This window comes from Monoraphidium neglectum, assembly GCF_000611645.1.
Source record: "Monoraphidium neglectum strain SAG 48.87 unplaced genomic scaffold scaffold00707, whole genome shotgun sequence".
Taxonomy (NCBI): domain Eukaryota; kingdom Viridiplantae; phylum Chlorophyta; class Chlorophyceae; order Sphaeropleales; family Selenastraceae; genus Monoraphidium; species Monoraphidium neglectum.
The window spans coordinates 1-21,551 of record NW_014012921.1 but is presented as its reverse complement, the minus strand read 5'-3'; the positions used below and the strand labels follow the sequence as shown (position 1 = coordinate 21,551).

The window sequence follows — 21,551 nt, the reverse complement described above, 5'->3', positions numbered from 1 at the left end:
AGCACACACAGTCAGCACATGGTTTGCTGCCGGCGCCCCTGCTTTTGAAGGCTGCCTTGCAGGCTGGTCCACCCAGAAGTGGCTCCTCTCTACCCCTCATTGGCATTCGAATGCCTCTGGACATGACTCTATCGCCCTTCCCGCGCCCCTGCAGGCATCCGCATGTTTGCCAAGCTGCAGGTCCCCTGCGTGGCGGTGGTGGAGAACATGGCATACTTTGACGGCGACGACGGCAAGCGGTAGGCAGCACGCAGCCCCCTTGACGCATGCGCCGCCTCGCTCGTCGCCTTGCCAGCAACCAGCGCGCCGTCGTTGTGGACCTAACTGAAGCATGGGCTTGCTCAGGGTTGTGTCCGCGCACCCCTTGCGTGTGATTTTATGCAAATCGAAGCAACTTTTTTGATATGTCCCGTAGGTACTTGCCGTTTGGCGCGGGCAGCGGCGAGCGCATCCAGCGCGACTTTGGTGTGCCCAACCTTGTGAGGTTCCCCATTATGCCAGACCTCTCCGCGGCGGGCGACGGTGGGCGGCACCGCGGGCGAGGGTCACCCACGCTTCAGGCGCGGGTGGCGCCGAGGATGGGGGAGCCAGTGCTGCGGCAACGCGACGGCATGACCCCTGTTTTGGTGGCAACAATCGGGTGTGTCAGGTACTTGGCGCATGCAGCCGCACTACCAGCAGCACCCGCCCTGTCCCTTGCCCCTGCAGTCCGTCCCAATCCTATACACACAGCACCCTGACGCTCGTCACGCACCCGCCGCACAATGCAGGCGGCACCCCCTTGGTCGTCTCAGACCCGACTGGGGCGGTCGGATCGGCCTTCATGGAGCTCGGCGCCGCAGTTGTGCGTGAGGTGGCCAAGAACAGCGCGGCCGCCCGCAACACGGTGCACTACGACGAGTCACGCGACGTCCTTGTCATCAAGCTGGCCGGCCGCGACGCGTTCGCGGTGCGGCCGTCGGCCGTGCGCGCGGCCGACACGTCCGCGGCGGCGATCGACGAGTGGACGGGGGAGCGGCTGGGGCCGGCGGCGGCGCCGGAGGGGGTGCGGCCGGCGGGCGTGGCGCCGGTCGGCAACTACGCCGTGCAGGTGTGTGTTGGTTTGGTTGGCAATGGAGCAGGGTGCTTTGAGGGCCACTGTCTCGGCCTTTGGGTTCGTGTGTTGGGGGTGGGCACGTCGCCACAGGGTAGGCTGGCGGTGAGCTGCACGGCCACGCTGAGCAATCGCTGCTAAGAAGAGCTGTCCCCTTGAGCCGGCCGTCTCCCAGGCGCGCGCGCTGAACACGTCGTCCTCCCTGCCCCTGACACTCATGCACGTGTCGCCTGACCGCTCTCGTGTCGTCTCCCCCCCTCCCCCGCCCACCCTGTTTGGCACGAAGATTGCATGGGAGGACGGGTTCAACCAGGTGGCGCCATTTGAGGTGCTTGCCGACCTCGAGGGCGACAGCGTGGAGGAGGCCGCGAGCGTGCAGCTGTCGCTAGGCGGCCTGCAGGCGACTGCGGAGATCTCGGGATGATGTCATATGCGCGCTTGACATCTATTGCTTGGGGCTCTGAGAAAAGAGTTGACTTGACTACAAATTGTTACCGCTGCAGCTTTGCTTACGTGTTTGACTCGTGCAGTCCAACTGAATGGGTCAGAACCAGCCGGCGGCAGCAGCAGCAGCCCAATCAGAGCCAACAAGGCATCCAGCAGAAAACGAGGGAGACTGAACTGGCAGAAGGCTCATGATTCAGGCAAATTGCTCGCGTCCAAGAGCAGCACCGTGGCGGCGTGCCCGGGCTGTGGCGCTGCACAATAGCCAATCAACACGAAAGCTAAGGTGCAGTGTGGCCACAGAGAAATCCATATAGACCTTTCAATCATGGCGTGCCAGCCAATGGCATACATGCACAATCGTGTGATGAGCGTCACCGACGGCCGCCGAGGTGCACCGCGACCAGTCAATGTACACTGGCGAGCTGACCGCTGCACGTGACCGGCATGCAAGACGAAATTTCACCCTCTAAACTAAAATACATCCCATACATAGGCGCACACTGTGTGGTCGTGTCAAGACAACATTTGACTGCACAACTCCTGTCGAAAGCACAAGCCTGTACACTCGGTGTGCGACGCCCATTGTCTTCTTGCAAGTCATATCCAGACTCTACAAGCCGTGAACGCGCCGCGCAAGCTTCACGCAGAGGACTGCAGCAAGAACCGGTCACCACTGCAGCAGCAGCAAGCGGGCACCATGCAGGCCCTAGGCTCGAGGACCTTCAATGGCACTAGGCCCTTCCAGAGCAGCGCGGTGGCGCCTCGCGTGCAGCGGGCAGCGACCGTGATGGTGGAGGCTCGTGGTGAGCAGCCAGGATGAGACCTGCGCCATAGACTCTCGAAAACGAATCATCGCATTGGCATCAGCATGACTGGCTATCACATTCACGAATGCGTGGGCCTGTCTGCGGCGAGCAGTGGTGGCCAGGCGTGCGATGTGGCAGCGGTCGTCCAGATGGGGGCAGCATGGGCTTGTTTGCATCGTATAAGTCACGCGCGAATCTACGCAGCTGCTTGCGGCGCCGACAGCAGGGTGGCTGCTTGTCCGCGGCGCAGCGCAGTCTGCATGCGCTGCCGCCGCCGCCTCGCCGCCACCGCACGACCCTGGGTCCCATTGCACCTTGCGGAACGACCAGCGTGCCTTCAAGCATTCCTGCACCACACACGCCGCGGTTCTGCTGCCCGCCCGTCCCGCACGCGCCCTGCAGTGGCCATCCGCTTCCAGCGGTTTGGCCGCAAGAAGTCGCCCTTCTACCGCCTGGTTGCCATTGACAGCCGCACGCGCCGCGACGGCCGCCCCCTGGAGTACCTCGGCTGGTGCGTTCTGGCGGGTCATGCTGGCGGGTGGCGCACGTTCTAATGCAGAGGCCTGCCCGCGGCTGTGCAGCGCCCACGCCCAGCCCGCCCGCGGCGTCGTGCGCCCCGCGCCACACCCTGCAGCAGTGTTAGTGCGGACCCCCGATGCGCGCGTTTGTTGCGAGCCGCCGCCGGCACCGCCCCGACAGCGTGTGCCACGCCCACCCTTCCTGACCCCTCCCCTCTATTGCTGCACCTTACCGAAATTAATATCCTGTGGTATTTGCAGGTACGACCCCCTGAAGAAGGAGACCAACCTGAACGCGCCCGCGATCAAGCAGTGGCTCTCCACCGGCGCGCAGCCCAGCGACACGGTGCGCAACCTGCTGAAGAAGGCTTACGTCATCCAGCCCGACAACGTCAAGATCGTCATGCCCAAGGTGGAGCTCTGATCTGGCCGATCTGGACGCGGCCCAAGCGGCCAAATCTGTGACGGCGTGGCGTGCAGCCTGGCGCGGCTGCCGACTGCTGCATTTGCGCGGCTTTCAAGGTCAAAACGGCTACAAGCGTCTTCAATTGTGAAGCTTGAGCGTTGAGCGCTCATGCAGTGGCCGGCGCCTGCGGCTGATATACGTGTCACGACAGGTAGCTCAGCAGCGGCGGGCGGGGCTCTGCGGCACGAGGCTTTGCGGCTTGGTGCCGGCAGGCCCCTGCTCTGGGGTGGGGCTTTTCACCGGGAGGGCATTTCGTAGTATAGGAGCCGCCTGCCGCTCTAGTCCTGGAAGGGCGGACCGGCCATTCAAATGTAACTCCAGGCACAACATTCTGGGTGATTTGAAAAGTTTCCAAGCTGCATGGGCTGCAGAAGGCTGGTGCAGCTTCCCCCAGTTCACGCTCAGCTGGTGTCTGGGCTTATCTATCAGGGCTCGCCCGCTCTCCAGGCGCCGTCTGAGCCTATTCCCTCCCCAAACGCATCATTAGCCAACCAAATAAGGTAGTGTGGGCTTTACTTGGCATGTCGGCCCCACTGGGAGTGAGAACACAGCCGCAACGGTGCGAATGCGACAGAAGCCAAGAACGGCGCTGAGGAAAAAAGCTTCATGGACAACCTTGCTCTCTGAGCACCCAGCTGCGCCCATCGCGCCACCGCGTAAAGGCCAGAGCAGCTCGCGTCTTGACGCGCCCAGTGCGCCCAGCCAGGGGCAGCCGGCATCCGCCCCCGCCCTCACGCCTTGCGCTGGATCAGCACCGCGTTGAGCAGCCCCGCCGCCTCCAGCGTCGCGCCCTCGTCCTTGACCGGCGCCGGCGGGAACGCGGTGTTCAGCGTGTAGGGCGCCGACATGTCGGGCCGCGATGCGCGGATGAAGCGGCGGACATCAGCCAGGGTGTGCGTGTGGTTGAAGCGCGCCACCATGCGCTCGCCGTCATAAAGGCGCAGCTGCAGGGAGGTGGTGGGCTTGGACTCGTCCACGCCCTCCCACTCGCCGGCGGGCGCGGCGGGGGCGGGGGCGGCGGAGGTGGAGGGGCCGGCGGCCAGGGTGCGGCCAGAGCCGGAGAAGGCAACGTACCTGGATCAGAATCAAAGGGGTGGCAGGATTGAAGTAAGGGTGGCAGCGTAAGAAGTTGCAACTTCATGTGCGTCTATGCGTGCGTGCGAGAGGGTATGCGTGGATGCCCAACCAGGCGCAGCGGTGGCCAGCGGCTGCCCAGAGCGCCCGCGACCCCCGCGCCGGCGCATGGCCATAGCACGCCGTCAACCATGGCTGCCCTGCAGTTGCCGTCAGCCGCAAAATGCTCAGCCAATGGCGGCCCGGGTGCCCCGAGCACCCACTTTGGCGGTACATAATCCTCCTCGACACGCAGCAGGTTGACGGTCACGGGCTCGGCGCTCGGCCCGGGGTCGATCTCGGACGGGCACTCGCCCCTGGCAGAGGCGAGGAGGGTTCAAAGGTGGCGCGTCAAGGCGCAAAACGTGGAGCCTGCGGCCCCCTCGCCGGCCTGGGTCGGCAGCTGTGAGTAGGTGGCATCTGTGCCCCTTCAGCCTGCTGCGGGATTGCCCCTTGGTTGCCCGCCGACATGCAAGCCTGACGCACCCCGGCCTGCTCCGCCGCCCACTGCAATGCTCCAGACACCGCCAGCAGGGCGCGGCGCGTCAACAGCCCCACGCGACCGTTCGCAGCGGGGGCCCACTGCCCTGGGCTCCACCTCCCCACCACCCCCACCCTCAAAGCATAACGGGTAAAGAACAACGGAAGGAAAACCCACCTGGCCACAGCATCCATAAAGTCCTGGTTGGCGGGGTCGTCTATCGCACGCGCGGGGCCGTCGTTCAGCGTAAACACATTGTTGCGGTAAAACTTGACCACGTGGGCCGTGGGGCCCGCGGGCTGCGATTGCAGGAGGGGTGGGCGGGGTGCAGGGGCGGATCAGGGTGTGTGGGGGACGGCAGGGGCAAGGGATGGCGCCGAGGGGCCAACCACGGAGACGCCGCGAGCGCAGCTGCTCGTCGCCAGGCGCAGCAGCTCATTGCGGTGACATTTACAGGCGCTACAGACTGTATGTGGACGCGAGGCTGCTGGGCGCAGCCCGGCGGGGGCTTTGCTGCGCTAGTACGAGTGAAGCAGGCGGCCGGGCGGTCGTGCGCGCGCCATGCGCCCCAGGGCCGCCCACCTGCGCGGCGCCGCCCGCGACGGTCCGGCCCTGGCCGCCGAAGCTTCCAGAGGTGGAGGGCAGGTCGCCCGTGCCGCGTTCTGCGCCTGGCAGCTCCTTGGCGCGCTCGAACAGGCTCTCCACTGCACCTTTGCCCTTGTCGCCCTTGTCTGCCTTCTTCTTCTGTTAGTGTCGATTTGGTGCAGGCAAGGGGGCTGCTTGTTGATGGATGCAGGTGTGGGGAAGGATGCCCGCAGAGAGCCTCACTGACAGCGCCAGTGCCAGCTGCCGGTGCTCTGGGTGGTGGACCCATTTTGGTTGCTGCTGCTGCTGCTGCTGCTGCTGTTCCTGGCCCCCGCCGCCGCTGCTTGCGCCAATTGCTGTCAGTGCTGTTGCTGTTCTCGCCGCTGCTTGGCTACAATTGCTGTCATGCTTTTGCTGCTCTGGTCGCAGCCCTGCATCAGCTGCCGCTGCTGCCGCCGCTGCTGCGAGATGACATACATGAGAAAGCACATCACAAGCTGTGACGATTCCGATATGTAAAACGACCCAGCCATGCAAGGGCGCACCTCGTCCGGCGCGCCGCGGATGAGCTGGCCGCTGCACGAGCGGACGAAGGGCAGCGATGGCAGTCAGCCAGCGCGGGACTCAACGCGCGCATGGACCGCCACGCAGGTTCCCAACAACATCAGAGGGGGTCGCCCTGCTGCGCCTGCAAAAGCCGCTGCATTGCTGCTGGATGCCAGTGCACGCAATCAGTGGCGACAGTCGAGGCGTGGTCTGTGACTGGCACGGCACAGGAGCACGCACCTCTTCTCGCCGCCGGCGTAGTAGTCGTTAAAGTCGCCGTTCTCACTATCGCTGTCTTTGTCCTGGAAATCACTCAATCCCTTGATGTTGGCCATCGCTGCTACTCCAACGCATGCGCGGTGTGTGCTGCAAGTCCTGGTGGCGCCCTGGCGCAGGCGGGAAGGCGAGAGCGTGCGCAACAGGCTGGCATCAGGGAGTGCAAACAACATGACACTAGATTCCTCGCATACGATGCGAACGCGCAAGCATGCAAAGTGGGCAGCGGTGTGCAGTTGCGAGGGGCAACGAGAGGGCCCGGGTTCGCATGAGTTTTGCCTTACCAGGGTGGTGAGCCGGTCAATGCCTGTACTAAGGCTAAACTCAGCACGATCCCCGCGAGGGCCGCGTGTGATCACGGAAGCGATCTCGGCGGAGGAGTTAAGCCGCAGTAAGCAACGAGAATCCTGGTAAACAGGTATCAGCCAAATACGCATCACATGAGCGTATGATCAACCTGGCTTGCGGTCACCTTCGTGCGCATCACATGCGCCTCCCCCCCCCCCTCCGCCGCCTCCGGCAGTCCTTTGCTGCAGTTCCAAGACGAGCCCCATATGCGCTGGTGCACAGCGCCATCGACAGCTCTATTCAAGGTCAGCGCCGCACCAACGTATCCTGTGCCGCTGTGCCGTGACTGCATCATCACATACACGGTATGTATCATAACTGAATGCTGTCTCATCACCACCCACAAGCAAGCAGGCGCCGAAGTCGCATGCCCACACGTTGTGTTGTTTGTGGGGTTTGTGATTTTAGCCAGGTTATCACACAAGTGAAGACAACCATATGGTGTTGGAACAGCAAACTGCTCCAGCGGCAGGTACGACGGCACTGCAGCGACATCCTGGGAGACCACATACGAGCCACAGGAACGCCAGCACAAAAAGCAACAGGAAGAACGCCGGACGACCTCTTCCATTGTGTCCACTTCTGCCGGGATGACGCTGGACGTGAGCTCTGCGGTCCTGCAGTCTGTCTCGCAGGCATTGACAAAGTACTGCGCTGACGCACAGCCTAGACTCACGGGAAAACCGCTGCCGCTGAGGGCGCAACACGGCACATTTTGGGGACAATCTTTGGGGAGGCAAGGCACGTGTGTCGCTTGGTGTTGCGCTTCAGCCATTTGTCGGTGATGCAATTGCAGCAGCAGCACTGAGCGCAGTTTGGGCTGCGAATGATGCCGGGGTGGGAGGGTTGGTGAGTCACTTCTCGCAGTGTTGATTCCATGTCGTGATCCGGCATGCCTGTATGATCTCCTGTACATGTGTTGTGTCAATGACCGCAATTCAAGGCCTCAGCTGGATTTCAGCCGGGCATCCCACATGAGCACATGTGTACAGTACCATGTGTGTATGATGTTTCGGAGGCATGACAAGGGACACATATCTTGTTTTGTTATCTCTTTGTTGATCAACGGCTTTGACGCCTTGATTCGCCCGTTTTGTGATCTTGACGCTTGAGAAAATTTGCGCCAGCTGATGTACTCATTACCTGCACTGCTGACCGTCAAAAATCTGTCGGCGTAAAAGCGTCAAGGCATCCACGCCGAGTGTTGAGAGCCTGAGACACGAGTTCATTTGCAGTGCGTTGACTCGGCGCAGGCAGCAGCTGCGCATCGCCGCTGCCGTTGCCGCTGCAGTAGCACCTACCCGATATGGGGCGTGACGTTGACCGTCTAGACCCCATGCCCGATGGCAAGCTGTACGAACAGGACCAGGCGTATCTGGTGCGCGTGCTGGCTGGCCTTGGTTGCGTGGCAGTGTGCGTGCCGTCGTGCACCCCATGTACAGGCAGCAGGGCAGCGCGTGGCCCGCCCGCTCCGGCCCACCCTGGTCGCGCCGCAAACGGCCGCGGGCCCTCGCCGACGCCTCATCAGGAGCAGCACGGCGTCGGGCCGCTGTTCAGCGGCCTGCTCGCGGACATAGCGCGGACCATGCCGGCAGACCCCGTGCAGTTCATGATAGACAGCCTCACCCTCGGCCCAGAGCAGGCAGAGCAGGTAGGCGCGCCGGTGCACCGACATTCCAGGGCAGACAAACCGGCACATTCAATGGCACCGTGCACTCTGCTACATCACAGCTGCGCTGATACAGGGCGTGGGAAAAAGCTTGTCATGCATGTGGTCAATCAGCGCTTCGCAGCCGTCCCGAATGGACAGCAGATGGCGGCACGTGCACCCCCCATCGGGCCGCGCAGAGCCCCGAGACTGGGCTGCCCAAGCACCGCCAGTCCAAGCTGGAGAAGGTGTTCCGCATCATAGACAAGGCGGGGACCGGCAGAATGTCGCTGCGGGCGTTGCAGGTGCGGTGCAGTGCGACAACTTGTCGGTTGTCTTGGGCCGGCTGGCTAGGACGAGCGTTGAAGATGCATGAACGCTGCTGAGGTGGCCGTCAAAGTGAGCACTTGGCTGGGTTGCATGTATATTATGTACCTAACGAATTCCAATCAAATGCGTACGAACACAACGGGACCGATTACACATGTACCTCAGTACCTGGGGCGGGGGGAGGCCCGTGGGCCACGCACACAGCAGTCCACTGCCAGACCCCACTGCCGCCTCACCCGTGTATCGTGCACCGCCTTGGTGCCGCAGGCGTACGCAAACAGCCACGGCGGGGACACCCTCACGAATGCCGACCTCAAGACCATCTTCAAGTGAGATCCATCCCCGTGACAACCAGCCCGCCAAACACGTGCAATCAGGGCTTGCAAACGCGGGTGCAACCATAAGAGTATATTAGCGCAGAACTGCAGCTGCGTACGGCTCCACCGTCGCTGCATGCAGGAGGGTGGGCAGCAGATGAGCAAACACGGCGCTGACCCGTGTTGCCGCCCCTGCACCCGCACCACCCCGCAGGGACTTCAAGCCCGGGCAGGACCACCTGGTTGGCCTGCCGCAATTCCTGGCCTTTTTCAGTCGCGTGTCGCGCACGATCAACAACAAAGACTTTGAGGAGATGATTGTCGAGATGTCGGCCTGATGGTGATGTCAGGCCGACATCGCCGTGTCAGTCATGACATCTGGTGATGTCACAACTGAGCGACACGACACTACCAGGTTGACGTGCAGCAGCTTGACGAGGATCTGAGCCGTGACCGCTAGTCGCCCATTTTGGGATTGAGCCTCGGTCTGGGCTGCCATATATAAACAGCCTGAGCTGAAGGCGTGTGCAGCTGCGGAGCGGGCTGCCATGATTGTAATCTGCTATTTCTTGGAGAGGTTTTGCATGTGGTTGGGAAGACAAATCGGTTGGTTACACAAATGTGGCTGTGTGGGCCACGTATGCAGTGGCACGGATCCAAGGTGCTGGATGTGTCACTTCACACCCTCTGCGGCATGAAGGCCCCGCAGTCGATTCAGGTCAAAGTGCAAGCTCAATTGTATCATCATTGCATCAAACCAAGGAAGCGTAGAGCGTGCCGTCGATGGCAGGTCAACTGGCGTGCGAAAGCTAAGTGCAGCAGCGCAACGCGGGATGTGGCAACGGTGCACCTGAGATCGCCGGAAGACCTGGTTGCCGGCGGTGTCGTCAGGAGTGGCGGGTGATGACGAATGGTCTAAAATTGCCAAAAATCAGTCTTTGTTGAAAGGAGACTCCGAGCTATACAACTAGGTGCGGCGGCAGCCGGTACAAAGCAAAACCGTCCATAGCACAAAACCTTAAACCACAATCCTGAATTTCCACGGACGGAAGGCCCAAGTAGGTTGAGGCGCTGCAAGGGGCGGCGCATGCAATGCCGGCGCCCATCGAGAAAAGAACCCTAGCAGGACAAGCGGAGTGAAATGGCAGCCATGCAAGGCCATATGTCAGAGCCCAATGTCAGATCAAGGTGTCTCATCTAGGGGAATGGACAAGCATGCGACCGATGTTGGCCGAGCGACCGGTGTCCAAGCCGGGCCAAGCCGTGCAAGCCAGAGGCGGGCGTGCACGCCGCAAAGTCATAAGTCATGCACCGACGAGCTGCCCGCAGCGGGGATGGCCGGCCGGCGCTTTGGCAGGATGCACAAGTTCATTCATTTGGGCGGACACACGTGCTCGCTGGACCGCCAGCGGCGTTGTTGCTGTGTTGCCCACTAACGATACCTTATGCCCAGCAAGCGAAGGATACGTAGATGCAGCCTCCCGTTATAGTACCGCCTGGAAACCTCCCCCGGCTGCTCCCCTGCCCCCACCAGAGGTCAAGCCGGCCCCTCCCCTGTGGCTACCCTGACGCGCCACGACACCCGCTGCGGCGCGGCGGCCTGCGCGCCCGCAGCGCCCTGCGGTGGCGGCCGCGCGGCTGCCGGCCTGTCCGCGACCTCGCAGCCGCCTCTATCGTCGTCGGCGTCACCAGCCCCGCGCCCCATGCTCCAGCTGCCCTCGTTTCTGGACGCCTCGCCGCGCCTCGGCGCCGGCGGCGGCAGCGCGGGCGGCACGTTTCCGCCCCGCAACCGCACGTGCTTCCTGCCCAGCCCGCCGTCGCCATAGCTGCGCCCTTCTGCCGTAAAATGTTCCCCTGCCTCCGAGGCCTCTAAACCCTCAGCCGCCGCCCTCGAAATCAGCTCATCTATGAGGGCGACGAGCTGGTCCATTGTGGGGCGCTTCGAGGGCTCCTGCTGCCAGCACGCCTCGGTCAGCTGCGAAGGGTGTCGATAAGGGCAGGGGTAAACTTCAGCACCCGGATGGGGCTGGGCGTCTGAAGTCGTGCCTGTTCCGCACGTGCCTGAACAACCGGTGCTGCAGACTTCGGTCAGTGCCGCACGTGCCGCCTGCCGTCGACCCCTCGCTGCTGGCTGCGCTGGCCGCTGCCGCCCGTGCCCTCGGCCTGAGCGCGTGGCGGCTTGGCCGAGCTCGAGGCCCCTCCGCCGGCCGTGCGGCCCGCGCTCGCACCAACAATTCACTGCTAGCGGGGGGCCCGGGCGCCCACCTCAACGTAGGGCGGCCACGTGTCAGGCTTGAACAGGGGCCGCAGCCCCTGGTGGATGACGCGTGTTATGATCTGCACATTGCATCATGAGGGGCCCGCGGCGGAACGGGCGGAAAACAGGTTGGTTGAGCCGTGTGCGTCGCAGGCGGGGGACAAGATGGTGCAGAGGTCAAGCAGAGAGCGTCCGCCACAGCCTTCCAAAGGTGGAGCTGGTCGTCAGGTGCCCCGCGTTGCATGAGCCACGGCCCCCATGACCGCCCCCACAGCGGCGGTGCGGCTGCATTTCGAGCTGCGCAAGCAGCGAAGGGAAAATGCGATGGCTCGGCTTGTGTGGCGCCCATGCCCAAGCGCACCTCGCCATGCAGCATTTCCCCATAGGGCCGCTGCCCCGCGTGCACAAGAGACCAGAGCAGGATCCCCATGCTGCAGGGGTGGAGCAGTCGCAGACGGTCGCAGGCGGTTGCGGGAGGATTCCAGCTCAAACAAAGGCGTTGCGCCAGGGCAACAATCCGCCACTCAAGATCTGTCAGGACCGGGCCGCCCATGTCGCACCAAATAACGTGCCGATTATGACCAAACTCCCGCTTTTGGCTCCTGGCGTGGGCTCGGGTGTGTGTCGGCCATTGCTGACAGGGCGCAAAGTAGAATCGCCAGCGCACCTGGTCCGAGGCACGCACCTGTACACGTCCCCAGCCGGGCTGAGCACACCTTGGCCCAGCAGCTCTGGCGGCTGGCAGGTGACCGTCCCATAGTGACGTGTCGTCTCGTGGGTCTGCCCGGCCAGCAGTGCCCTGGGGTTGTTGCGAGGGCACGCGCGCGCTTGGTGGGAGGGCGGAGGGCTGTCGCGCGGGCACGGACAAGGGGCGAGAGGCCGGAGGCTAGGAGTCTGTGCACGCGGTGTGCCGCTATGGTCATACAAGGCCGGTTTGTGTATCAATAGGGGCAAGCGCGAGCAGTCTTGTAGCGTGGGCCACGCTGCGTCAGATTGCACGTCTACGAGGCGAAGGGCGGGAGGAAGGGGGCGCGGCGTTCAGGCGAGGCGTACCCACCGGCTGAGACCGAAATCGGCGACCTTCCCCCTGCAGGAGCGGCGGTGGCGAGGGGCGGAAAGCCATTGTCAGCATCCATCGTGGTGGCTGTGATGGCACGGCTGCTCGGCGCTGCAGAGCTGTAGATTGATCGCCGCGTGGCAGAGGCACAAGAACGAAGGTGCCGCTGAAAGCTGGCCCCTAGCTACCACACACCTGGGTGCATACTTGCACACCTTTTGGAATATCCCATCCTTTCTGACTTTGGTGGACAGGGGTTTCAAGCTGGGGGGGCGCCGCCAACACCCCAACTCCCACAAAGTGCTGGCTGTAAAGCAAACTTGGAAGAGAAGTCAACACACGTATGCACCTCGATGAACCTCGGCAGACCCAGTTCACAGGCAAACAAATACACAGACACACACACATGCAAGCCCCCACACACACGCGCGCACCTTCAATGCGCGCACGCACACGCACACGCACACGCACACGCACACGCACACGCACACGCACACAAGCACTCACATGCACACACACCTGAGCATGAATGGGTCGTCAGGGTCAGTCTTCAGCAGGATGTTGTCTGCCTTCACATCTGCATGCACCACCCCGCGCTTGTGGAGGTAGGCCAGGCCTGCCGCCGCGTCGCGGGCACGCAGCAGCACCGCGCGCTGCGGGCCGCACCGTGGGAGGGGAGGGGAGGGGGGACCGGCAGTAGTGGGCCGGGGCCGCGGCGGTGGCGTGCGGCGCGGTGCCAAAATCTTACCGGTAATCCAAGGCATTGGCAGCTGCGACGCTGAGGTGTGCATGGGCGATGCATGATGCTCCCATAAACAGGCGCAGAGCGTGCGGGGTGTGATGCTTTGCATGCAGGAGCAGCCGGCCGTGCACTCACCCATTCGATCTGGCGCGGCGCAGCAGGGTCGGCGCCGTGGGGGACCGGCCTCAAGAGGCGGCCGGCATGCACTGCGCCTGCGAGGGTCCCTTGGTCCATCAGCTGTCGCGATTCAAATTAAAAAGCGTGACAGGTGCGAGGTGAGGGGCGCGGCGTGAGCGGGGTCTTGAAAGAGGGCCCACCCGCTCTCGGAAAACCAGGCAAACAGCAGAGCCGTCGCAAAGCGCAAAGTCGCCCGGCGCCGGCGCTGACCTTCGAACTGCCATAAACCTGTCGCAGCCGACTGCAGCAGGCCGCACTTGCTCAAGGGCAGTTCAGAGGTGCCAAAGTGAAACAAGTTGTGCCAGGCCCAATCAGCGTGACATAACGCTGATGTCAGCACAGTAACCCGCACCTCCATTATGATCCACGTCTCAGTGTCGACCCGCCGCGCCTCCGCGACACTGAGGTCGTGCGGCAGGTCCAGGTCGGCAAAAACCGCCACCGCGCCCCCGCCGCGCGCCGCGGCGCCGGCGGCCCCGTCGCCGGCGGCGGCGCCGCCTTGCCCGGATAATGGCGGTGCGAGGCCGCCGCTCGCGTCGCCGACGGGCGCGCTGGCGGCGCCGGCGGCTCTGGGGGACTCGAGAGTCGGGCTTGGTGTGATTGGCATTCCAAAGGCAGCATTGTAGTTGGGTCCCTGAGCAGCCAAAGGGCAAGCGCAAGGGGGGCCACATCCAAACAGCGTCGGCGCTGGTGCGGGCCTGTGTGCCAGGTGGCGGCGCCATAGGCAAGTTGAAAAATGCAGACAGCATGGCCTGGGCAGCAAGGCATACGTGACAGCCGCCATCGCTGGTTCCATGAGGCTCACCCAATTCGGCGCCGGTCCTGCTGGGTGGGCCAGCTTAGTCTTGGTGTAGTGCAGCGCTGATGTCACATTCTGTCATATGTGTGATTTGGGGTTGGGACAATTGTGACACGGGGTCACAGAGCCTGCCACATGTATGTGGTTACACACATGCATGCACGTGCGCACGCACACACACATGCACACATGCGCGCACACAAACACACGTAACAAACAAGAGTAACACGCACGCACGCACACATGCATGCATGCACACGTGTGCACGTGGGACGTACCGGGTGGTCAAAGGTCATGCTGAGCCGCAGCTCGCGGTCAATCATGGGCTCGTCAAGGCTGCTGTGGGTCAACACCTTGACGGCCACCATGCCGCCTTTCCAGCGCCCTGGACCGGTACCAAGGAGCAGGCACGGGGCCGTATGCATGTGTGAGAGGCGGATGTTGTTCGTGTACGTGGGCGCGGGTAAGAGTGTGTGCGTGTGTGCGTGCATGCGCAAGTGTGTGTTTGTCCGTGTGTATGTATGTGTGTGCCAGAGAAGAATCAATTGTGAGGTGTGTGTGTGTGTGTGTGTGTGTGTGTGTGTGGCACGCGCCTGTGTGATAAGTGCGTGAGCATGCCACCTGCCCGGATCCGCTTGCGCATCGATCGGCCAGCGGCAGAGGGGAAGGCCTTTTGCTGACATGGCACCTGCCCGCCCTCCTGCGGCTGCGCACACGCACCCGCATAGACGCGTCCAGTCGCGCCCGCCCCCAGCAGCAGGCCGAGCTGTATGCCGTCCGGCCGCAGCAGCGGGCGCGTCGAGCTGGCGCTGCGGCCGACAAGAGCACGCGCGCTGCCGGCGCTCGCGCCGCTGCCCTGGGGGGTCAACCTGGGGCGCCGCACGGGTAGGGGGCGGCGCGCCACGCAGTCAGGGCTGGGCCCAAGGCACACAAAGGGAAAATCCAAGATTGCATGCGAAATTGACAGCCTTGCAAACGCTCCACAAATCGAGTGCCAGGCATGCACACTGTGGCCCTGGCGGGCTTGCGCCGAGCAGCACAGCTCACGTTCCGCTGGGAGCTCCCGCGAGGCCGCCGCCCCCGCCGCCGCCGCCAGCAGCGCCCGCGGCGGCCTTCCCGGCCTGCTCCTCCACATCACCCTTGCCGGCGCCCACCGCCAGGCGGCGCCACGCGGCGCGGCGGCGGTGGCGGGCGATTAGGAGGAGTGCCAGGACGAGGGCCACCAGTCCCAAGAAGCCGACTGGGCGGGTGAGCAGGGGAGGGGGGACGGGGGGCGCGCAAAAGAGTCAGAGGACGACCTTGAAGATGTGGGACGGCAAAGAGAGCCTGGTCAGGTGCTGCGTTCGGTGTGCGACGAGTCGGACGCAATTTTCGCCGGACGTTGCAGCCGGCAGGGGAGGGGGCACGCGGCCCGCAGCAGCGGTCGCGCGTGAGCGAGGGGAGCCACGTCGATCGACCGAGGCCGCGCCGGCCGCAACCCGCCGCCTAGTCACGGCAACGGTGCCAGGGTTGCGTGCGCGCAACCCCGGCAGCAACCGGCGGCAACCCGCAGCAACCTGGGCCTGGTCACCGCAACCAGGTGCCAAATGTTTGCAACGCGGCCGCCTGGGCGAGCCTGCACCCTCGAGGACGACTCGCGGCCAGCGGCGGCCACGCACCAAGGCCCAGGACGGCGGGATCAATCCTTGGCCCTCAAACCTGAACGTGTAACCTTGAATCCCGGACCCTCACAGGACACCCCATGCCCTTGACACCTGTTTCTGAACCCCGAATCCTGAATCCTGGACGCTCAACCCTGAATCCCACTCACGCACTGATCCCAGGATCGCCGCAAGCTGCCTCTCGTGCCGCGCCGCCGCCTCAGCCGCAAGCCCCTCGTAGTAGGGGCGGTCGGGGTTGATCAGTGCAAACGCCTGCGCGGCGCACGTCTTGTCGTCGCCGCGGCAGCCGGACATCAGCATTTTGGGATCTGAGCAGAGCAGGACCGAGTCCCTGTGCGCATGCGGGGGCGGCAGGTGGGTTTCAGGGTCGGAGGAGCGTCGCAGGGCGCACTCCAGGTCGGCAGACGTGGCTTGGAGGGTTGTTATAGGCCCCGGCCCCGGGTGCAGAATGAGCTCTGTGAGTCGGATGAGGCCTGCTGGGGCCGCCAGCGTGCCAAGACGAAGGGACGAGAGGCAGCCAAAAGGCAGGCGCCCTGCCGGGCGCATGGGGGCCCCGCCAACCGCGCCCATCAGCTGGCTGCAGTGCACTGCTGCAGCACACAAAGTAGTCAACACACGAGGATGCGAGCAGAGCAGAGCCGATCTTGACGGCCGGATTTGGCCTAAGCGCCACGCGCGTGTGCCCTCAGAAAGCGCACGCACTTGTAAGTGATCGTGACCGGCGCGTCGCCCGCGCCTTCCGCCTTCTGCACGTCGGGCTCCATCAGCGCCACGTCGCGCATCAGGACTGCCTCCCAGGCGCATATCGTGCCGTTGGCGGTGCCAGCCGCGCCGGTTGCGGCAGCAATGTCGGCGCTGGCCGGGCGCGAGCACCAGCCGGGGCCAACCTGTGGTTTGCATGGGCAGGCTCAGGGCAGTCAGATGAATGGGAGCAGTTGAGCATGTTTGAGACCAACACGCATGCATGGCACGCGTGCGGTTCAAAGCGCGCTGCAGAGGCTGAAGATGTTGAATACGCCAAGCGAGCCACGTCCAAGCGAGGTTGTTATACAATGCTGCCGAAAACACGCGTCTGCCGCGTTGTCGGAGTGGTGTCGGGGCCGCTGCCCCCGCCCATGCGGGGCTCGCCTGCTGCAGCAGCTGGCCGCCGGGCGCGGCGCCTGGGGGCCGCGCGCTGTGGAGGGCGGTGGCCAGGTAGGAATCGAATGACTTGCAGAGCGTGTTGTGGTGGATTGCCCTGCGGTGGGGGGCCGGCACGCACGCAGGCACACACAAGTGTATGTCGGCAGGGCGCCGGTGGGCGCGGTGAGGCGGGGGGGGGGAGATGGCGATGCGTTCCAGGCAGATGGCCGGGCTTGCATGCGGTGCACCGCAAGAACAGGGCTACCCCTTAGACACTCCTTGAGGTCCTCCGTAACTGCGGGCCAAGGAGTCTGCAAGGTAAACAGGGCCCTTCATAAGCCCCTGGCACCCACGTGGATGCCAGGGGCTTGTGAGTGTGAATAGGTTGCGTCGGGCCGCCCCTCCCTGTGCCGCCGGCTGCTCCGACCTAGGGGGTGTGGCGCTGACTGTGCACAAAATAGAGGCCCCGCTGCTCGCATCCGACAGTGCGGGGCTGAGCCCTCATCGCGCCCCCGGTGCGCGCGTTCAGACGGCGCGAGTACCCCAGGGACAGTCTCGATCGCAGGGCCGCGCACCTGTCAAAAATGAGGTGGCCACCGCTGTATAGCTCGACGTAGCCCAAGACCGCGTCTGGGGGCGGGGTCGTGTCGCGGTGCAGACACGCGTGTTGAGAGGCGGTGGCGCTGAGGGAGGGGGTGGTGGCTGGACCAATTAATGGCACAGCGCCCGCCATCGCCCCCACTTACGACGAGGATGCAGCGTCCCGCACGCATCTGCGGCCCCACTGCGGCCTGGAAAGGGCCACAGCTGCTGCTGCTGCTGCATGCGGCGGCGCGGCCCTTCGCCAAGGCCGCCGACGCCTGACCCGCACGCTTTCGCCCCGGGACGGACGCGCGGGGCCGCCCCCGGTGTCGTTGTTCGCCCCCTAACACGCACCCGTGTGGCAATTGACGACCCCGACGCCCCTGAACGTGAGGGTCCGGTTGAGCATCGCGCGCGCCGGAAGGAAGGAACAGTCAAACCATGCAGTCTCGACGCCCGGCATGGTGGTGATGACGAGGTCGCGGGTCATGACGTAAACGCGGGAACCTGGCGGGCAGCTGTCCAGGCTCACTGCGCGGGGCGCGGGCGCGGGCGGCGGCGCACATGGGCGTTGCGGGCGGGGCGGCGGGGGCGGGGTTCGCGGGGCTGGCGCTGCTGGGGCGTGGCCGCAGGGCGGGGCCGCGGCGGGCGGGGCAGCGGCAAGCGGGAGCCTGCCAGGACACGGCGAGCTGCAAAGATAACAACGCGAGTGTGACACCACTCAGGGCGGAAACCATCCCCAGGTTGCCGCGCAAGGCCCCTAAGTGTAATCCACTGCTGGGACGGTGAGGTGGTTATGGACCACGACTCACTGGTGACGTTGTTGGCCAGCATGATTCGCGTGACCGACTCTGTCGTCAGGGAACTGTGCATTTCGACCTGTTGAGATGAGGCTGCAGCCGTGATGCGAGGGGCCGAGGGCGCGGACCGACGCGCATGCACGTGCGCAGCGGCTGCGGGGTTGCGGTGAAGCAGGGCAATCCGCGCGTGTGGCGGGCGCCGGTGTGCCGCGCACGGCGGGCGCTTTGCCAGAAACCCGTTCGTGGCGATGAGCGTGCGTGCGCGATGCAGACCGCCAGGCACACCGTGATATGCGCATGCGTACAAAGGTGGATGCTGTAAAGCGTGCGCTCACATTGGTGTGAACGATGCGCGTTGCGTCTGGAACGTTGTCCGCGCCCAGCCTGTTCGCGCTGCTCGCGCTGGCACTCTGTGCTGCGGGCGTCCGAGTCGCTGCCGCCGGTTCAGCTGGTGCCTGGGCCGCAACGCTGCTGGATCCAAGCATAAATATCAGCACCGCGGATATCATCATGATGAGGCACGGCTCATGGCCGGCGGAGCGATGACACATACCGACCACTGCGACGGGACATCTTTACGACAAGATGGCAGCTCTTCTGAATGAATTTGAAATCCTAGGGCCAAGACTTGCGCATGAGGACGGGTGTAACACTGGATCGCGGCGCCGCATGGAGTGGGCAACTGCAGGGACGAATGAGACTCTCCAACAGCCGCAGTGATGACATGGGCGCTGCACAATTATGCCTTAAAGGTGATTCGCAACAATCTCGGTCAACACACAAACTGAGACGCGTTATTTGAGGGCGAATGCACAGGCCACCATGTCGATGTGTCCATGGGGTGCGGGTCTGGACAGCGAGCCTGCCTCAGGTGCCGCTTGTTAGTTCCCCAGCCACATACCGCCGGAGCGGCACAGGTCGATCACGCAGCGCATGCCACGAACTCTTGGAGCTTGCACCAGGTAAACATTCAACATCGAGCCGCTCAATCACCTTCAAAATACACTCTGCGCACCCGCTGGCAGCCAGATGCACTCATGGCAGTACCCCACCCCACAGCACGGTCAATGAGCTGACCTTGCCAGCTTCATCAACTTGCATATCCCTATCACCTTGTGTCAAAGCAGTCTTGCCCATGTGCTATGGATTCACAAATGGATATGCACGGCTGGCCCGCTCATACACGCCTCGCGAAAAACCAGTCAACGCAGGATGCCCCCAGCCGCCGCCGCCGCCTTCAGGCCTCATGGGTTCGCTGTGAATGGCGCAACACAAGCCATTGGCAACCTTACCACTAAATGATTTTGCAGGACGAAGAAAAAGCGCAACAGTTGCACATTCCCAAGTGGTGCGTTTCCCGGTTCCGGTCGCCTGCCGTCAGCCCCCGCTGGCTCGCGATGAGCGTGCCGTCCGCCGACTGTGGCTGCATGCTACCGTTTCATAGGTACCGTAGCTGTTGCAATGCGGATTGACGCACACTTCGTCATGCCACACAGTGTCCAGCGTGGACAGCAAACCCATATTTCAAACACGTGATCTGGGCAGCTCTAGCTCAGTCTGCGCGGCAGGCTTCTCGATGATGACGATGTGCGCAAATCCTTGATACTAATGGCGCCAGCCATGCGAGATCCGGGTCCTCGCAGCAACCGCACCCCAGGCGACCCGGGCAACACGCAAATGGGGCTTGACGGGGGTTCGACAGCAGCTGAGCAGCATGTGCAGATTGAAAGCGTGTTCGGGCTTTCCACACCCTGCGCCGGCACGCTCGCGTTGTGCCCGGCACCGACAGCACAGCAGCACCTGGCGGCATTCCCAGCGGGCTCATGCGTTGTGGTGTACGACACCGCCGCACGACGGCAGATATCCGTGCTCCGCTCGCAAGCCACCAGCCGGCCTGTGGCAGTTGTGGCGTGGTCCCCGGATGGCAGCCACTTGGTGGCGGGCGAAGCGGCTGGGGCCGGCGGCGCAGCGACAGTGCATATCTGGAATGCCGAAAGCGGCGCATGCACTCAGCAGCTCAGGGGCCAGCACAGGCACGGCGTTGGGTCGCTCTGCTTCTCGCCCGATGGTGCGCGCGGCGCGACGGCCGAGGCGCGAAATTGGGACGCTCGCGGCGTGCGCATGTTCGCACACTCCGCTCATACACCAGCCTCGCCGCCCTCCCTGGGCCAGCTGGGACCTGAAAAGCTCCTCCTCCTCGCACATTCGCAATGCAGGCAAGCTGCTGGCGAGCACGGGCGCCTCCCATGACGGGCAGGTGCGAAGGCCGCAGCCAGACCCGACGCCGCACGCGGCCAGTGCCCGCACGCCCACCCCGCAGGTAGCGCGCGTGGCGCGTCCCCCTTTGATCGTATCTCCTCGAAGCATAGCTCCCCCTCCGCCCTATTCTTTCCCTTTTCCTCACGCACGCCCAGGTGTGCCTTTGGGACTGGAGGTCTGGGCAGCTGCTGGCGCGGCAGGGGCTGCAGGGCGAGGCGGCGGCTGCCGTGTTTACGGAGGACGGCCTCAACCTTGTAGCAGCGGGCAAGGGCACGTACAAGGTAGGGTTTGGACGCCTGAAGCAGGCGGCGCAGCCACGCGCACATCCAGCAGCTGCAGCTGGACGGTGTTGGGTGTTTCTCTGCGGAGCGGCCATGTCGGATGGTGAAACGAGGGCCTGTTTTCAAATCCTTGCTTCTGCGCAACGGCGTGCCTCGTTATTGTGGCGTGTTTTCCAGGTGTGGGCGATCTCTGAAGGCTCTGGTAGCAGCGGTGGCGCGCCCCTTGCAGCAGGCGCCCGCGCTCGTGGTGGTGGTGGCGGCGGCCTCGTCCTGACATCCAAGCCGGTGACCCTCAAGGACCACCGCGCCGCGGCCTTCGTCGCCGTCGCTGCGGCGCCGGCGCCGGCCGGGCAGCTGCCGGGCAGCTGCGGGGTGTACGCGCTGACGGCGGCGGGCGTGCTGGTGCTGATGCGGGCGACCGCGCGCATGCCCGACAAGGCTGTCGACCTGCAGGTGCGCTCAGCGGAGATTATGCGCCACCAACCGTCTAATCATACAATCCATCATGCTAGCGGACAATAATGCTGGAGTATCTTGGATGGCTGAGGTTGCCAGCGGTGTACAGGGTGTCCGATCAATGCCTATCTGGACCGGCTGCAAACTGCTGGCCTCGGACCATCAGGCAAGCGCGCGGTCAACGCCACCCCACATCCCGGCGCACGCACGCTTGCAGGTCCGCGCCGCGTTCGCGCTGTCGGCCGCGCCGGGCCAGGTCGCGGTCGCCTGCTCCAACGGCGTCGTCCGCATCTTCGCGGCGCGCTCCCTCGAGTTCCGCGGCACCCTGCCGCGCCTGCTGCCGCGCGGCGGCGCGCCCGCCGCCGGCTTCGCGCGCGGCGGCTG

At 64.1% G+C, this 21,551-nt stretch overlaps 6 protein-coding genes across 6 annotated transcripts; 4 read left to right on the top strand and 2 right to left on the bottom strand.

Moving 5' to 3' along the window:
• Nucleotides 1-162: 162 nt before the first annotated feature.
• On the top strand, nucleotides 163-1,517 carry MNEG_4920 (hypothetical protein; the record flags this gene model as incomplete). Its single annotated transcript, XM_014046609.1, has 4 exons — nucleotides 163-239; nucleotides 416-522; nucleotides 771-1,090; nucleotides 1,269-1,517. 4 exons carry the CDS (start codon nucleotides 163-165, stop codon nucleotides 1,515-1,517), a joined length of 753 nt encoding a protein of 250 aa, XP_013902063.1.
• A 720-nt stretch (nucleotides 1,518-2,237) lies between these two features.
• MNEG_4919 (30S ribosomal protein S16) lies at nucleotides 2,238-3,288 on the top strand (the record flags this gene model as incomplete). Its single annotated transcript, XM_014046608.1, has 3 exons — nucleotides 2,238-2,343; nucleotides 2,749-2,857; nucleotides 3,126-3,288. 3 exons carry the CDS (start codon nucleotides 2,238-2,240, stop codon nucleotides 3,286-3,288), a joined length of 378 nt encoding a protein of 125 aa, XP_013902062.1.
• A 773-nt stretch (nucleotides 3,289-4,061) lies between these two features.
• MNEG_4918 (NSFL1 cofactor) lies at nucleotides 4,062-6,390 on the bottom strand (the record flags this gene model as incomplete). The annotated part of the gene is made up of 7 exons (XM_014046607.1): nucleotides 4,062-4,404; nucleotides 4,668-4,760; nucleotides 5,102-5,223; nucleotides 5,507-5,668; nucleotides 5,753-5,833; nucleotides 6,055-6,085; nucleotides 6,296-6,390. The coding sequence occupies 7 exons, from the start codon at nucleotides 6,388-6,390 to the stop codon at nucleotides 4,062-4,064; spliced, it is 927 nt and encodes a 308-aa protein (XP_013902061.1).
• A 1,595-nt stretch (nucleotides 6,391-7,985) lies between these two features.
• Nucleotides 7,986-9,312, top strand: MNEG_4917 (flagellar associated protein; the record flags this gene model as incomplete). Its single annotated transcript, XM_014046606.1, has 5 exons — nucleotides 7,986-8,057; nucleotides 8,208-8,330; nucleotides 8,528-8,632; nucleotides 8,925-8,986; nucleotides 9,189-9,312. The coding sequence occupies 5 exons, from the start codon at nucleotides 7,986-7,988 to the stop codon at nucleotides 9,310-9,312; spliced, it is 486 nt and encodes a 161-aa protein (XP_013902060.1).
• A 2,957-nt stretch (nucleotides 9,313-12,269) lies between these two features.
• MNEG_4916 (hypothetical protein) lies at nucleotides 12,270-18,205 on the bottom strand (the record flags this gene model as incomplete). The annotated part of the gene is made up of 13 exons (XM_014046605.1): nucleotides 12,270-12,318; nucleotides 12,808-12,941; nucleotides 13,166-13,267; nucleotides 13,560-13,776; nucleotides 13,978-14,081; nucleotides 14,285-14,391; nucleotides 14,727-14,875; nucleotides 15,054-15,246; nucleotides 15,817-15,998; nucleotides 16,370-16,522; nucleotides 17,365-17,419; nucleotides 17,726-17,902; nucleotides 18,184-18,205. 13 exons carry the CDS (start codon nucleotides 18,203-18,205, stop codon nucleotides 12,270-12,272), a joined length of 1,644 nt encoding a protein of 547 aa, XP_013902059.1.
• A 1,586-nt stretch (nucleotides 18,206-19,791) lies between these two features.
• MNEG_4915 (hypothetical protein) lies at nucleotides 19,792-21,233 on the top strand (the record flags this gene model as incomplete). Its single annotated transcript, XM_014046604.1, has 4 exons — nucleotides 19,792-20,239; nucleotides 20,388-20,428; nucleotides 20,586-20,711; nucleotides 20,889-21,233. The coding sequence occupies 4 exons, from the start codon at nucleotides 19,792-19,794 to the stop codon at nucleotides 21,231-21,233; spliced, it is 960 nt and encodes a 319-aa protein (XP_013902058.1).
• Nucleotides 21,234-21,551: the final 318 nt, after the last annotated feature.